The sequence below is a fragment of the Heterodontus francisci genome, chromosome 22 (assembly GCF_036365525.1).
Source record: "Heterodontus francisci isolate sHetFra1 chromosome 22, sHetFra1.hap1, whole genome shotgun sequence".
In the NCBI taxonomy this organism is placed as follows: domain Eukaryota; kingdom Metazoa; phylum Chordata; class Chondrichthyes; order Heterodontiformes; family Heterodontidae; genus Heterodontus; species Heterodontus francisci.
Genome location: NC_090392.1, coordinates 51145629 through 51163264, shown reverse-complemented (window position 1 = coordinate 51163264; position 17636 = coordinate 51145629). Strand labels below are relative to the sequence as shown.

The 17636-nt window shown below is 45.9% G+C and overlaps 1 protein-coding gene and 1 long non-coding RNA gene across 2 annotated transcripts in view; both read right to left on the bottom strand.

The window, feature by feature from the left end:
* LOC137381364 (coiled-coil domain-containing protein 15-like) overlaps positions 1 to 1057 on the bottom strand; it is a 42528-nt gene extending 41471 nt beyond the window's left edge. The window contains exon 1 of the mRNA XM_068053830.1: positions 774 to 1057. Within this exon, the coding sequence (XP_067909931.1) occupies positions 774 to 938 (165 nt within the window). The 5' untranslated portion in view covers positions 939 to 1057. The remainder of the gene's footprint in view (positions 1 to 773) is intronic.
* A 2334-nt stretch (positions 1058 to 3391) lies between these two features.
* Positions 3392 to 17359, bottom strand: LOC137381614 (uncharacterized). Its single transcript, XR_010977194.1, has 3 exons — positions 17187 to 17359; positions 11976 to 12112; positions 3392 to 3578 (listed from the first exon to the last, which is right to left on the bottom strand). It is a non-coding gene; the product is annotated as an uncharacterized lncRNA (long non-coding RNA).
* Positions 17360 to 17636: the final 277 nt, after the last annotated feature.

Sequence of the window (17636 nt, the reverse complement as noted above, 5' to 3'; positions counted from 1 at the left end):
CTATTGACACAGAGTTGGTGGATTGGGTTAAAGAAAAAGGAAAGATTATATAGCACCTTCCACAACATCAGGGTGTCCCCAAAGGGTTTTAAAGCCAATCAAGTACTTTTGAAATGTAGTCAGTCACTGTTGTAATGTAAGAAAATTCTTCTTTGGCCTCCTTGTCTCGAGAGTCAATGGGAAAGCGCCTGGAGGTGGTCAGTGGTTTGTGGAGCAGTACCTGGAGTGGCTATAAAGGCCAATTACAGCTGTTAATTTGCACACAGCAAGATCCCATAAGCAGCTATGTGATAATCGCCAATTTTAAGTGATTTTGGCTGAGAAAAAAAATGGGCAGGATACAGTGAATTCCCCTATTGTTCTTCAAAATAGTGCTGTGGAATCTTTCACACCCATGACTTCATAGACGGGGCCTCTGACGGTGTTGCACTCCTTCAGTACTGCACTGGAGTGCGGGGGTAGATTTTGTGCTGAGGTCTGGAGTGGGATTTGAACTCAATCTTGTAGCTCAGATCCACGAATGCTGATACCGAGCAACAGCTTAGAGTCAGCAGCTAATGTTTAGGCATGGTAATAGAATTCGTTTACATTTTATTATTGACAACAGCAGTGACACTAAACGTTTCCATGGAAACATCCGAATAAAGTCACCTTCCCCTCCCCCGGTTGCTGTGTATTCCCCCGCGCCCTCGATTCGGTTCACTGGTTTCCCATCACCAGCCAGCGAGGATGTATTCTTTTCAGTGGGGCCCAAACCGGCCTCCAGTACTTACAAACGCCGGGTTCTGCTCTCCCGGCCAGTCCCTGGCACACTCCACCCAGGCTCCCACCGGCACCACGGCCTGGTTCCTCTCGGCCAGCACCCGGCCCGCCCGGCAGCGCGAGTCGTCTCTGGCCATGCCGCCAGTGGGCCGAATGCACCCCGTTCTTAAGGGCATCGAGTTGGACTGGGCGAGGGAACAAAGACCCAAATGCACTGGCACCACCAACCAACAGTAGGCCCGCGTTCCGCTCGCGCCGACAATTCAGACCAACCGCCAGTTGCTCACAGACTATCGCAGGAGAGCACCAACGTCTCACTAATTCTCGCGATAGTTCCTCAAATCTCTTAAACCCGTCTGATCTGACCAATAGTAAGTCGCGATTCCGATCGCTGCGACAGCCATCTTGGTAAAGGAGAGCAAGTTAGGATTATTAGAGTGTGAAATAAAAACAGACAATGCTGGAAATACTCAGCGGGTTAGGCAGCATCTGTGAAAACAGTTACATTTCAGTTCTTTGCTTTTATATTAGAGTGTGAGCCAACTATGGAAATAATTTCCAATTCCCCACCTTCTCCCCATCTATTTGATGCTGAATCTTTTGGTCTTAAGCATGCAGGCTGGCCTCCAATACCTTATCGAAGTAGCTATTCATCACTTTTTTCTTGAAACAGAGGAGGCTCAGGGAAGATTTAATTGTGATATATAAAATTATGAGAGGCCTAAATAGAGTGGGTAGAAATGAACAATTTCCGTGAGCAGAGAGGTCAATAACAAGGGTAGTAGATTTAAAGTAATTGGCAGAAATATTAGAGGAGACTTGAGAAGACAGCTTTGCAACCAATGGGTATGGGGGTCTGGAACTTGCTGCCTGAAAAGGTGATAGAGCCCGAAACCCTCATCGCATTTGCAGTACATAGAAATACACCTGAAGTGCAATAACCTACAAGGCTACAGACCAAGAGCTGCAAAATGGCATTTGGCTGGATTACTCTTTTTTTTGCCATCACAGACAAGTGACTGCCCTTGAAATCAAGGCAGCATTTGACCGAGTATGGCATCAAGGAGCCCTAGCAAAACTGCAGTCAATGGGAATTGGCGGGGGCGGGGGGACTCTCCACTGGTTGGAGTCATACCTACACAAAAGAAGTTCGTTGTGGTTGTTGGATGTCAATCATCTGAGCTCCAGGCCTTCACTGCAGGAGTTCTTCAGGGCAGTGTCCCAGGCCCAACCATCTTCAGCTGCTTCATCAATGACCTTCCTTCAATCATAAGGTCAGAAGTGGGGATGTTCGCTAATGATTGCACAATGTTCAGCACCATTCATGACTCCTCAGATACTGAAGCACACCATGGAGAGATGCAGTAAGACCTTGATAATACCCAGGCTTGGGCTGTTAAGTTGCAAGTAACATTTGCATCACACAAGTGCCAGGCAATGACCATCTCCAACAAGAGAGAATCTAACCATCTCCCCTTGACATTCAATGGCATTACGATCACTGAATCCCTCCCAATCAACATCCTGGGGGTGACCATTGACCAGAAATTGAACTGGTGTAGCCATATAAACGCTGTGGCTACAAGAGCAAGTCAGAGGCTAGGAATTCTACAGTGAGTAACTCACCTCTTGACTCCCCGAAGCCTGTCCACCATCTACAAGACACAAGTCAGGAGTGTGATGGAATACTCTCCACTTGCCTGGATGGGTGCAGCTCCAACAACACTCAACAAGCTCAACACCATCTAGGACAAAGCAGCTGCTTGATTGTCACTCTATCCACAAACATTCGCTCTTTCCACCACTGACCGTCAGTGGCAGCAGTGTGTACCATCTACAAAATGCACTGCAGCAACGCGCCAAGGCTCCTGAGACAGCACCTTCCAAACCCTCGACCTCTACCAACTAGAAGGACTAAGGCAGCAAATGCATGGGAACACCACTGCCTGCAAGTTCCCCTCCAAGCCACACATCATCCTGACTTAGAACTATATCGCCGTTCCTTCATTGTCGCTGGGTCAAAATCCTGGAACTCCCTTCCTCACAGCACTGTGGGTTTACCTACCCCACATGGACTGCAGCAGTTCAAGAAGGCAGCTCACCAACACCTTCTCAAGGGCAATTAGGGATGGGCAATAAATGCTGGCCTAGCCAGTGACTCCCACATTCCATAAACCAATTAAAAAATGATGGACTGAATGGCCAACTTCTGTGCCATAAATTTTCTATGTGTGAGCCCAGGCAGTGAATATCAGCAGGCTATTGGATGATCAGGAGGGTGTGTTCTCTATTTCAATCTAACCATCCCACAACATGCACTTACTTTTACTTCCAAGCCTGTAGAGTGGATGGTATGGTTCTACCAGCTCTCACGTCATTTAGAAATCACGCTTCTTCCTTCAGTCGAGCAACTCCAGATTTTTGTGTAATTGGCATTATGGGAACAGTGAAGCAGGAAGGGACATCCTTTTGAGGGTCTGCATGGCAGCAAAATGAAAGGTTTTTTTAGATTGAAATTTCTGCAAGACCATTTATAAAATGATGAAGTACTTGAACCAAAAGTACTCCCCTAACATTTTTCAGCATTAATACCTAAATAGGATTGTCAACCAACCTAGATTATTTGTCCGTCTCCAGAAATGGAAGATGAATCTCTTAGACACTGCTGCGAGCCTACCAGCAGAAAAGTCATAGGAAGTAGAGGTCGCATGTAACCATTATTCATAGTTTGTGCCTGTAGACTTTCATTTCCAAACTGCTTTGTCCCTGCTTGTATTCCAGCACATTCTGTTAGATTCTGCTATGTCCTTTGTTATCTGAAATGCATGAGCAGATTGCTGTCACTCTTAGCACTGGAGAGCTTGCTGTGTTTGGCCCAAATGCAAGTGTTATTGCAATGCTCCCACACTTCACCCTCTTTAGTTCTCTGGTCTAACACCGGGACCTTGAATTTTTTGCAAGGCATTTGCATCCAAAATTAAATCCAGTTCTGCATCCATTCTGCTGATGTCAAGTTAAATTAAAATTTTATGTTATCATCATTAATTTAAGCATGAATGTAAAATGCTCATAAATTAGCATTGAGGGCCAATGTGGTCTGAGTGTAATTGGAACATAACTAATGGCGCCCCAAGAGTTCAGATGGAACAATATTTTATTGTTTGTTAGGAGGAAATTTTCTTCAGAGTAAGGCTGCGGAGTGCAAAGTAAGTTGCACACAGTTCTTTGTCAAAAATGTTAATTCATTCATTTAAATTGATCTGTGAAGAGTCTCCATTGTCTTAAAATTCTTCTTATAGAAGACTGATTCACAGGAGGCTTTCAGAAAGAGGCCCTTCAACTTCGTGGACGGTGACCAAGAGGACCTCCTGGATGCGATAAAGGCAGGACAGGCTCCTGGCAGATGGAATTTAATATTGACAAATGCGAGGTGATGCATTTTAAGAGATGGAATAGCAAGAGACAATATTTACTTTCTGCCACAGTTCTAACGAGTATACAGGAACAGAAGGACCATGTGCATTGATCTTTGAAGGTGGCAGGACTTACTGAGAGAGTGATTAGTAAATCATATGGGATCTTGGGCTTCATAATTAGAGGCATTGAGTAGGGAAGCTATGCTGAACCTTGATAAAGCTCTGGTTAGGTCCCAAATGGAGTGTTGCATCTAGTTCCAGTCACCACACTTCAGGAAGGATGTGAGGGTCCTTGAGAGGGTCTAGAGGAGATTTACCAGAAGGCTTCTAGAGATGGAGGATTTTAGTTACAAGGTTAGGTTGGAAAAGCTGGGTTTGTTCTCCTTAGAACAAAGGAGATTGAAGGCAGATTTAATAGGAGTGTACAAGATTATGACAGGTTAGGTAAGTTAGACAAAGTAAAACTGTTCCCATTAACTAATGCTACAAGGACTAGGGGACACAGATTGAACGTTTTTGGCAAGCGATGCAGGGGGTATATGAAGAAGCACTTTTTTACGCAGAGGGTGGTAATGACCTGGAACTCACTGCCCACAAGAATGGTGGAAGTGGAGACAATCAATGACTTTAAGAGGAAGTTGGATGGCCACTTGAAGGAAATAGACTTGTAGGGCTATGGGAATTGAGCGGGGAGTGGGACTGACTGGATAGCTCCGTGGAGAGCCGGCATGGACTCGATAGGCTGAATGGCATCCATCTGTGCCGTAAATTAATCTATGACTCCAACTAAAAGTCTCTGAGGTGGAAATAGTTGATCAGTGACCTTGAAAAGGTGCAGACCAGTTCTACGTTCAGTTGTTCGATATGCTCAAATTCCTACAAGCCTAGTTTTTCTCTCTCTTTCTCTTTTCAGAGCCTTTGCTCTTTGACCCATCAGAGAGGAGAAGGCAGTAGAGCTCCTGGGCTACTACATCATTGTGGTTGAGATGGCAGGGGTGAGTCCAAAACCAGGCGAGCGCTTGTCTGTTTGGGGTCTTTCAGTGCTCCAGGACAGGGGCCTAGTCTTCCCCACATGCAGCACCTTAGCACTGGCATTAATGAGATTTACTTTGCCATAAGGTCAGCAGCAGGGCTATTCACTAATGATTTCCCACATCCTAGCCCTTGTGCAATTAGTAGGTAGTCATGGACGAAAGTGGCAGAGGCATTGAATTCCACATCCATAGTTCCTAGGACGGCAGAGCAGTCCTGCCAACAATTTAATGACATGGCCTCTCCCTTCCTCCCTGGCCCACTGTGAGCTCCACAACCAAGTTTCCTAAGCTGGAGCTAGTTGCTTCAGCTCTATTCACATAATGAAGCAGCCAATACAAGCCTACAACAGCATCTGGATAACATCCAGACTTGAGCTGACAAGTGGCACTAGTGCCACATGGCTATATGACTAGGATAGAAGCTGAATATTCTACAATGAGAAGCTCACTCTTAACCCCTCAAAGTATCTCCACAATCTACAAGGCTCAGGTAAGATGTGTGATGGCATATTCACCTCACCTAGATGGGTGCAGCTGCAACAACACTCAAGCAGCTCAACATTATCCTGGAGAGAACACATCTTTATTAGTGTCCCTGTCACTAGGCTTAAACATATATTACCATTCCTTTATTAGCACTGGATCAGAATCCTGGAATTCCCTACCTAATACCATTGTGGGAACTCCATCACTTTAAAGCCATCAGCAAAGAGAAGGCCTGCCACTCGGGCCAACTAGCAATTGGCACTAAATGTGGCCTTGCATCACATCCCGAGAACAAATACAGTGAAAAGCAAAGTGAAAGGGGAAGTGGCACAGATATGCACTTTAACTGCTGGAGAGAAACTTATCAATGACTAAATGAGCATCCAGTTGATACAGCCCATAATTCTGTGTAGAATAAATTATTAAATCCAATCTTATACCTAATCTTAAAGAAGATGACAACATAGTTGGCTTTTAAGGCTTTTGAATTGCTGGCAAACCACCATAGTAGATGCAAAAGTTTGGGAAGAAAAACTGATACCATTATTTAGTCTTAAAACTCTGACTGTGTTTTCTCATATGAAATTGTTGGACAGTGCAGACTGCTAAATTGTGAAAATATCCAGTTCTCACTGACTACTTATGACGTCACTGCAATCTTCCTAGGAAGACAATTTTAGTTGGAAAGTAATCCTCCCTTTGATGATTATTTTCCTTTAAAAGAAAGACTTCTATTATTTCAAAGATAGAGCAGTTTAATTTATTCCAATATACTGCTCTGCTACTTTGTCAGGGCTAGTGTGAACTTTTTCAATTTAAAAAAAAGAGATTTTCAGTTTGGAAATACACTTGAACTTGGACCAACAAACAACATCTTCAGGCTGATTACTCAATACTGTCATTCTGCAAGCTGGGCAGAGTTTCTTGCTGTATACATCAGTGATTCACTCATCTAGAATCATAGTTCATACAATGGTTACAGCACAGAAGGAGGCCATTTAGTTCATCGTGTCCATGCTGGCTCCCTGCAACTGCAATTCAGCTGATCCCACTCCCCTGTTCTTTTCTCGTGCACATTTTATCTCTTCAGGTGCTTATCCAATTCTCTTTTGAAAGCCACAGTTGAATCTCTCAGAATCATTTCAGATCCTAACCACTCACTGCGTAAAAAGGTTCTTCCTCATGTTGCCATTGGTTCTCTTAGCAATTACCTTAAATCAGTGTTCTCTGGTTCGCGACCCTTCGGCTGATGGGAATAGTTTCTCTCTATCTATTTTGTCTATACCCATCATGATTTTGAGCACCTCTATCAAATCTCCTCTAAACCCTCTCTTTAAGGAAAACAACCCCAGCTTCTCCAGTCTAACCATTTAACTGAAGTTCCTCATCCCTGGAACCATTCCTGGAAATCTTTTCCACACATTCTCTAAAGTCTTCATACCCTTCCTAAAGAGTGCTGACCAGAATCGGACACAATACTCCAGTTGAGGCTGAGGCAGTGTTTCATAAAGGTTCATCATAACTTCTTTTCTTTTAAAGTCTATGCCTCTATTTATAAAGCACAGGATCCCCTGTGCCTTTTTAACCACTTTCTGAAGCTTCCCAACTACCTTCAACAATTTATGCACATATACACCCAGGTCCCTCTGCTCCTGCACCCTCTTTGGAATTATATCCTTTATTTTATATTACCTCTTTCTGTTCTTCCTACCAAAATGTATCATTCACACTTATCTGCATTAAATTTCATCTGCCATGTTACCAGCCAGTCCATCAGTCTGTCTGAGTCCCTCTATCACTAGTGGGAATGGTAGTGTAGTGGTAATGTTTCTGGTCTAATGCTGCAGAAGACATAAGTTTAAATCCCACCACAGCAGCTGGAGAAATTTAATTAATAAATTTGGAATAAAAAGCTCATCTCAGTAATGGTGAAAATGAAACACTGGACTGTCATAAAAATTGGTCTGGTTCACTTTAGGGGTGGTACCCCGCCTACATATGACTTCAGACCCAAAGCTACATGGTTGACTGTTAACTGCCTTCTGAAATGGCCTAGCAAGTCACTCATTTGAATCAAACTGCAACAGAAAAGTTGAAAACTAATAAAACTAGACAGACTGCCTGGCGTCAATCATGACACAGGAAATGACAAAGGCACACCCACCCTAGTCAAATCTGCAAGTCCTCCTCACTAACATCTGGGTACTCGTGTCAAAATTATGAGAGTTGTCCCACAAACTAGTCAAGCAACAGCCTGACATAGTCATTCTCACCAAATCATACCTTACAGCCAGTGTCCCAGACTTCTCCATCACCATTCCTAGGTATGTCCTGTCCCACCAACATGAAAGACCTACCAGAGGTGGTGGCACAGTGGTAGGCAATCAGCATGAAGTGGCCCTGGGAGTCCTCCATCTTGACTCCAACACCCTGAAGTCTCATTTGAATCAGGAAACCTCCTGCTGATTACTGCCTACCAACCTCCCTCAGCTGATGAGTTGTTGAACACCACTTGGAAGAAACACTGAGGGTAACAAGGTCACAGAATGTACTGTGGGGGCTGGATTTTGTGTTGGAGGTGGGGCTTCTGGCACAGGCTGAAAAGGTGGAGGAAAGCCCGCCTCTGCCTTTTTGTGGCCACCACCCCATCCCCGGCACCGCCCCTACTCCCACCCCTGAGCGATCCTCTGGTCTTTTTAAATCTAAGTTTCACAAGCCAGGAACCCCGTGCCTTTAAAGATGGGGATCCCGCCTCCAAGACCTGCTGGTTAATCAGAGGCCTGGCAGCTCAGCAGTATTGGCACCACCACCGGGAGCAGTGGTCACTGCCTGTACTGCAGAGGCCTCTGACCCAGGCCCAGCATTGGAACCCAGACATCAGGTAAGTGAGGTGGAATCACCAGCCAGTCTGAAAGGCCCCACTAGGTTTTTGGGGCGGGGGAGGGGGGGTGGGTTGGTCATAAAGTCCAGGCTGTGGGGTTTTCTGGGAGATGCATTGTTTCCTGGCTGGGGCCCTCTGTGGGCCACCATGGAGGAAGGACCCGTCCCAAGCCCGCAGGGAGGGCGCTTCGTTTTACAAGGCAGTCTCCCTGCATAGCAGATGCCCCCACACCGCTAGTAAGATCACATCAATGGGGGGAATGGTGACTTAAGGGCCTCAATTGGCCTCTGAGTGGAAAGGCCGTCTTCGGTCTATTCTGGCCCCTAGAAAATCGCTTGGCGACAGGGCGTTAATGGGCCCTCCACGCCCCTGCCATCTGTCATGCTTCTATGGGACCCCCTGCCTCAGGGAGGCCCATAAAATCCAGTCCTGGGTGGTGGACTTCAATGTCCATCACCATGAGTGGCTCAGTAGCACCACTACTGACCAAGCTGGACAAGTCCTGAAGAACAAATCTGCCAGACTGGGTCTGTGACAGGTCATGAGAGAACCAACAAGAGGGAAAATCCTACTTGACCTCATCCTCACCAATCTGTCTGTTGAAGATGCATCTTTCTATGACATTATTGGTAGCAGTGACCACCACACAGTCCTTGTGGAAACAAAGTCCTGTCTTCACATTGAGGATACCCTCCATCGTGTTGTGTGGTACTATCACCGTGTTAAATGGGATAGATACAGAACAGATCTAGCAACTTAAAACTGGCATCCTTGAGACACTGTGGACCATCAGTAGCAGCAGAATTGTATTCAACCATAATCTGTAATCTCATGGTCTGGCATATCCCTCACTTTATTATTACCATCAAGCCAGAGGATCAACCCTGGTTCAGTGAGGAGTGCAGAGAGCATACCAGAAGCAGCACCAGGCATACCTAAAAATAAGGTACCAACTTTGTGAAGCTACAACCCAGGACAACATGCATGTTAAACAGTGGAAGCAGCATGCAATAGACAGAGAAAAGAGATTCCACAATCCCACAATGGATCAGATCAAAGCACTGCAGTCCTGCCACATCCAGTCATGAATGGTGATGAACAATTAAACAACTAATGGGTGGAAGAGGCTCTACTAACATCCACATACTCAATGATGGTGAAGCCCAACACCTCAGTGCAAGAGGCAAGGCTGAAACATTCACAACCATCTTCCGCCAGAAGTGCCGAATGGATAATCCATCTCGGCCTCTTCCTGAGGTCCCCAATATCACAGATGCCAATCTTCAGCCAATTCAATACACTCCACATGATATTAAGAAATGGCTGAAGGCACTGTATACAGCAAAGGATTTGACCCCTGACCACATCCTGGCTGGAGTACTGAAGAATAATGCTCCAGAACTTGCTGTGCCCTTTGCCAAACTGTTTCAGTACAGGCACAATACTGACATCTACCCAACAATGTGGAAAATTGCCCAGGCATGTCCTGTCCACAAAAAGCAGGACAAATCCAATCTGGCCAATTACTGCACCAACAGCCTACTCTCAATCATCAGCAAAGCGATGGAAGGTGTCATTGACAGCGCTATCAAGGGCACTTGCTTAGCAACAACCCGCTCACCAATGCTCAGTTTGGGTTCTGTCAGGGACACTCAGCTCCAGTCCTCATTACAGCCTTGATCCAAATCTGGACAAAAGCTGAACTCCAGAGGTGAGGTCAGAGTGATTGACCAAGTGTGGTATCAAGGAGCCCTAACAAAATTGAAATCAATGGGAATCGGAGGAAACTCTCCACTGGAGTCCTGTCGAGCATAAAGGAAGATTATTATGGTTGTTGGAGGCCAATCATAGCCCCATGACATCACTGTAGGAGTTCCTCAGGGTAGTGTCCTAGGTCCAACCATCTTCAGGTGCTTCATTAATGACCTTCCCTCCATCATAAGGTCAGAAGTGGATGTGTTCGCTGATGTTTGCACACTATTCGGTACCAATCACGGCCATGGGAATGCCTTGAGATGGACATCTTTGAACATAGGGGTAAAATGTTCTTGATCATAGTGGACTACTACTCCAGATGGGTAGAATTCAAGCAACTACAGACTCACACTTCTGAAGCAGTAATTATATCGTTGAAGGAAATATTTGCAACACATGGAATCCCAGACCTTGTAATCTTAGACAATGGACTGCAGTTTATCACAAGAACACAAGAAATAGGAGCAGAAGTAGACCATATGGCCCATCGAGCCTGCTGTGCCATTCAATACGATCATGGCTGATCTTGGGCTTCAATTCCACTTTCCTGCCTGCCCGCTATATCCCTTGATTCCCTGCGAGACCAAAAATCTATCCATCCCAGCCTTAACTGTATTCAATGATGGAGCATCCACAACCCTCTGGAGTAGAGAATTCCAAAGATTCACAACCCTTTGAGTGAAGTAATTTCTCCTCATCTCAGTCCTGAATGATTGACTCCTTATCCTGAGACTGTGTCTCCATGTTCTAGATTCCCTGACCAGTGGGAGCAATCTCTCAGCTTCTACCCTATCAAACCCTTTCAGAATCTTGTATGTCTCAATTAGATCGCCTCTCATTCTTCCAAACTCCAGAGAATATAGGCCCAATTTACTCAGCCTCTCATCATAGAACAACCCCCTCATCCCGGGGACCAATTTAGTAAATCTTCGCTGCACTGTCTCCAGTGCATGTATATCCTTTCTTAAATGTGGAAACCAAAACAGCACATAGTATTCCAGAAGCGGTCTCACCAAAGCCCTGTACAGTTTTAGTAAGACATCTTTATTCCTGTACTCCCATGCTCTTGCAATAAAGGCCAACATGCCATTTGCCTTCCAAATAGCCTACTGCACCTGCATGTTAACTTTGTGCGTTCCTTGTACGAGTACCCTCAAGTCTCACTGAACATCAACACTTACCAGTTTCACACCTTTTAAGAAATATTCTGCTTTTCTATTTTTACGACCAAAGTGAACAAATTCACACTTCCCTACATTGTACTCCATTTGCAATCTTGTTGCCCATTCACTTAACTTGTTGTTATGACCAAGTGAGAAAGAGGTCTAGGGTTCCCTTTCAGCCTTCACCTGGTCTTACTGTAACATACCATGTTTTTAGCTCCCCCTCGGTGAATCCTTATTCACCACTTTCCAATTATAAGGCAAAGAAACCAGCACAAACAGGCTTTCTTAGGTTAAGGATGAAAAGTTGAAGTTTATTGAACATAAATTTAAATTCTAATTTGGTTAACGCCTACGGATACATGACATGCCCACACTTGCATGCAAACACGATGCACACATGCAAATAGAGACAGAAAAGTGCAGAAGAAAAATAAAGTGGAAAAGTTTAAGGCAATATCTGAACACTTTTACTTACGGTTCTTCGAGTTCACTGTAGAGTCCTTGAATGTAGGTAGCTCTTGCTTTTGGTTGGGGCCCAGTATTTTTCTTAAACCTTGTTCGCTGTAGGGGACTTTTCACTCTTGGGGTTCATTATGTCTTCGGATTCAGAAGCTTGTGAGAAAGAGATGGAAGCAGACAGGAGAGATCTTCTTAGTTCAGGAGCAAAAAAACACTCTCTCTGCATTTAAACTGTTTGTATAATTCAGAAAAACCAAAGTTGCTAAGCAGGTTAGTCATGTGACTAACTGGTCTGACCTTTCTTTGGCCTCCTTATCTCGAGAGACAATGGGTAAGCACCTGGAGGTGGTCAGTGGTGTGTGGAGCTGCGCCTGGAGTGGCTATAAAGGCCAATTCTAGAGTGACAGGCTCTTCCACAGGTGCTGCAGAAAAATTTGTTTGTCGGGGCTGTTACACAGTTGACTCTCCCCTTGCACCTCTGTCTTTTTTCCTGCCAACTACTAAGTCTCTTCGACTCGCCACACTTTAGCCCCGCCTTTATGGCTGCCCGCCAGCTCTGGCGAACGCTGGCAACTGACTCCCATGACTTGTGATCAATGTCACAGGATTTCATGTCGCATTTGCAGACGTCTTTAAAGCGGAGACATGGACGGCCGGTGGGTCTGATACCAGTGGCGAGCTCGCTGTACAATGTGTCTTTGGGGATCCTGCCATCTTCCATGCGGCTCACATGGCCAAGCCATCTCAAGCGCCGCTGACTCAGTAGTGTGTATAAGCTGGGGATGTTGGCCGCCTCGAGGACTTCTGTGTTGGAGATACTGTCCTGCCACCTGATGCCAAGTATTCTCCGGAGGCAGCGAAGATGGAATGAATTGAGACGTCACTCTTGGCTGACATACGTTGTCCAGGCCTCGCTGCCAAAGAGCAAGGTACTGAGGACACAGACTTGATACACTCGGACTTTTGTGTTCCATGTCAGTGCGCCATTTTCCCACACTCTCTTGGCCAGTCTGGACATAGCAGTGGAAGCCTTTCCCATGCGCTTGTTGATTTCTGCATCGAGAGACAGGTTACTGGTGATTGTTGAGCCTAGGTAGGTGAACTCTTGAACCACTTCCAGAGCGTGGTCACCAATATTGATGGATGGAGCATTTCTGACGTTCTGCCCCATGATGTTAGTTTTCTTGAGGCTGAATGATTAGGCCAAATTCATTGCAGGCAGCCGCAAACCTGTCGATGAGACTCTGCAGACACTCTTCAGTGTGAGACGTTAAAGCAGCATCGTCAGCAAAGAGGAGTTCCCTGATGAGGACTTTCCGTACTTTGGACTTCGCTCTTAGACGGGCAAGGTTGAACAACCTTCCCCCTGATCTTGTGTGGAGGAAAATTCCTTCTTCAGAGGACTTGAACGCATGTGAAAGCAGCAGGGAGAAGAAAATCCCAAAAAGTGTGGGTGCGAGAACACAGCCCTGTTTCACGCCACTCAGGATCGGAAAGGGGTCTGATGAGGAGCCACCATGTTGAATTGTGCCTTTCATATTGTCATGGAATGAGGTGATGATACTTAGTAGCTTTGGTGGGCATCCAATCTTTTATAGTAGTCTGAAGAGACCACGTCTGCTGACGAGGTCAAAGGCTTTGGTGAGATCAATGAAAGCAATGTAGAGGGGCATCTGTTGTTCACGGCATTTCTCCTGTATCTGACGAAGGGAGAACAGCATGTCAACGGTCGATCTCTCTGTACGAAAGCCACACTGTGCCTCGGGGTAGACGCGCTCGGCCAGCTTCTGGAGCCTGTTCAGAGCGACTCAAGCAAAGACTTTCCCCACTATGCTGAGCAGGGAGATTCCACGGTAGTTGTTGCAGTCACCGCGGTCACCTTTGTTTTTATAGAGGGTGATGATATTGGCATCGCGCATGTCCTGGGGTACTGCTCCCTCGTCCCAGCACAGGCATAGCAGTTCATGTAGTGCTGAGAGTATAGCAGGCTTGGCACTCTTGATTATTTCAGGGGTAATGCTGTCCTTCCCAGGGGCTTTTCTGCTGGCTAGAGAATCAATGGCATCACTAAGTTCCGATTTGGTTGGCTGTATGTCCAGCTCATCCATGACTGGTAGAGGCTGGGCTGCATTGAGGGCAGTCTCAGTGACAGCATTCTCCCTGGAGTACAGTTCCAGGTAGTGCTCAACCCAGCGGTCAATTTGTTTGTGTTGGTCAGTGATTATGTCCCCTGATTTAGATTTGATGGGGGGTGATCTTCTTGATGGTTGGCCCAAGAGCTCTCTTCATGCCATCATACATTCCTCTGATGTTTCCGGTGTCTGAGGCCAGCTGAATATGACTGCATAGGTGTTGCCAGTAGTTGTTTGCGCAGCGCCTGGCTGTTCTTTGTGCAGTGCTTCTGGCTGCTTTAAGTGCTGCGGATGTTAACTCGCTGGGGGCTTTCTTGTAGTTCAACAGTGCAATGCGCTTAGCGGCTATGACAGGTTCCAGCTCTTCATTATGGGGTTGAAACCAGTCTGCATTTCTCTTCGCACTTTTGCCGTGGGTGGTCAAAGCTGACTCATAGATGGCGTCTCTGATGTGGGCCCACTTGGTCTCAGCATCCCCTGTGGGAGTGTTTTGAAGGGCTGTTACAAGTGAATTTAGAAATTTTTGTAACAGCTGTGGGTGAGAAATTCTGCTCGTGTTGATACGCGGGTGGCCCTTCTGCTTGGAATGATGCAACTTCTTTGGTCTGAGTCTAACCTTGCTGCACACCAGGGAGTGGTCGGTGTCGCAGTCTGCACTGTGGAAGCTGCGTGTGATTTGAACACTGTTTAAGGCGGCTCGCCTTGTGACAATGAGGTCTAGCTGGTGCCAACGACGCGATCTTGGGTGCCTCCATGAAACCTGGTGACAGGGTTTAGTGTGAAAGAACGAGTTGGTGATGCAGAGGTTATGATAGGTACACAACTCAAGCAGTCTCTGCCCGTTCTCATTCATCCTTCCAACGCCATCGCGCCCAAGGCAGGAGGGCCATGAGTCATGGTCGGCCCCAACCCTGGCATTAAAGTCCCCCAGCAGGAATAGGTGTTCGGTGTTGGGGATGCTGCTAATGATGTTATGGAGTTCCTCGTAGAACTGATCTTTAGCTTCAGGTGGGGAGCAGAGTGTTGGAGCATAGATGCTGAGTAGGTGTAGTGGACCAGAGGTGGTGAGCAGTCGGATGGACAGTATGCTTTCCGAGCCATTTGAGGGAGGCTCTATCATGCTGAGCAAGGAGTTTCTGATGGCGAAGCCCACTCCATGCTGTCTTGGTTCTTCAGGATTCCTGCCCTGCCAGAAGAAGGTGTAGTCTTGCTCTGCTAGAGAGCCACTCACGGGGAGGCGTGACCCTGAAGTGCTGCAATGTCTACATTGAGTCTACTGAGCTCGTTGTTAATGATGGCGGTCTTCCGAGAATCGTTGATTTGTGTAAGGTCTTTCGACAGGCCAGGACACATAGTTCTGACATTCCAGCTTGCAAAGTGAAGGGCTGGTACCTTCTTTCCTTTTTTCATGTTGTTTGGTGCGGTGTATCAGTCCACCTTTCGGGCAATGACCCTGAGCTCCAAGCACCCATTGAAGCAGGTAGACTGTGGCGGGACAGAACCTTATTGACTGGGGGCCGCCCGGTTTGAGGCGGGCGGTAGCTGTCCAGTGAGGTGTGGTGACCTCTCCCACCGACAAAGGCAACCCGTGGCGCCCAGTTTCTACGCCAATTTATCTGGACTTATAACCCGTAACTGCTGCCTTCCATGTTGTTTCAGTCGCTGTGAGGCAACTATGGAGTGACCTCTCCATGGCGCATGCCTGGGCGAATTTATGGAGGTTGAGAGTTGCCCAGCCATCAAAACTCCCCTCTCGGCCTTTCTGGTGGGGTCCAAAGGAGTGCAGAGCACGACGTTTGGCACCGGTTAGGCTGCAGGAACTGCCGGAAACATATCAAAGGTGACACATGACCGCCTATGGGGTTCCACTCCGGATTATCTGTTAGGGTTTACTCCCTTAGCCTTGGTCTCTCCCGAGACGCCCACAAGGCAGTGGGGCCTGACCACGTCTTAGATTACAGCAGTCTCTGGAGTGCTCCTCTTACACACAATACCTGGTGATCAAGGTCCATTGTGGGTTAAATGTGTCAGGGAATGGTCGCTTGTCCTTCCAATCATCATCTGTTAACATGCAAATGTCTTTTCCAGCCACGGCTGATCTGTTTAACAAGTCCTTTCTTCACACCCGTAACAGTTTAAAATCAATGTTCATGACAAAATTAATGTGCCTCATTCTTAGCAGGTTCGAGCCTAGCATGACACTGTCTATATCTCTTTGCAGCCTCTCTACATCCACCCTGCAGTTTACCTTTCCACTGAGCTTTGTATCATCGGCAAACTTAGATACATTACTCTCTGTCTCTTCATCCAAGTCATTAAGATAGAGTGTAAATAGCTGAGGCCCCAACACTGATCCTTGCAGCACCCCACTATTTACTGCCTGCCAACTTGAAAATGCCCCATTTATGCTCAATCTCTGCTTCCTGTCTGTTAACCAATCCTCTATCCATGCTAATATATTTCCCCCAACACCGTGAGCCCTTATCATGCCTATTCATCTTTTATGTGGCACCTTATTGAATGCCTTTTGAAAATCCAGGTATACTACATCTACTGGTTCCCCTTTATCTACCCTACTAGTTACATCCTCAAAAAACTCTAATAAATTTGTCAAATAGGATCTCCCTTTAGTAAAACCTTGCTGACTTGTTCTAATCATACTATGCTTTTCCAAGTGCAGTGTTAAGACTTCCTTAATAATAGTTTCCAGCATTTTGCCAATGACTGATGTTAGGTTAACTGGCCTCTAGTTCCCTGTTTTCTTTGCCTCCTTTCTTAAAAAGTTTCATAACATTTGCCAATTTCCAATCTGACAGGACCATTCCTAAATCTAAGGAATTATGGAAAATCATAGCCAGCGCATTCACTATCTCTGCAGCTATCTCTTTTAGAACCCCAGAATGTAGGCCATTTGCTCCCGGAGACTTGTCAGATTTTAATCCCTCAAGTTTCTCCAATACATTTTCTTGACTGATATCAATGTCCTAAATTTCCTCACTTTGTTTAGCCCCAAGGTTACTGCCTATTTTTGGTGTGGAATGAATACTTTAAAGAGTTCACAGCATTGTATGAATTTGTCTATGCTACCAGCTCACCAAGATACCCTCAAGCCAACAGTGAAGCTGAAAGCGGAGTATGTACAGTGAAAGCATTCCTGAAGAAGAACGATGATATCCAACTTGCCACTTCTGAGCTATTGTCCAATTCCACTTCAAAATGGTCTAGCTCAGCGTTGTCCAGCATTTTCGTGAGGGGGGCCATATTACAATTTTTCTTTTACACAGGGTGCTGGTGAGACAATTTCAGAAAGATAAAGGCATTAAACATTTACTATTCATCAAAACTACAAATGTACATTTTTGTGAAGAAGCTTTAAATGAGAAGACTAATTTATTGATATACTTTCTCTTCACTGTGTTGGACACTGATTTAATGAGATACCTGGCATTTTTTTGCTTTCACAAACAGTGTTTGTCCGAACACTTGTAGGGATGTGGAATATTCCGAATAGATGTCATTCTGTCAGAAGTGATCTTGACACTCTC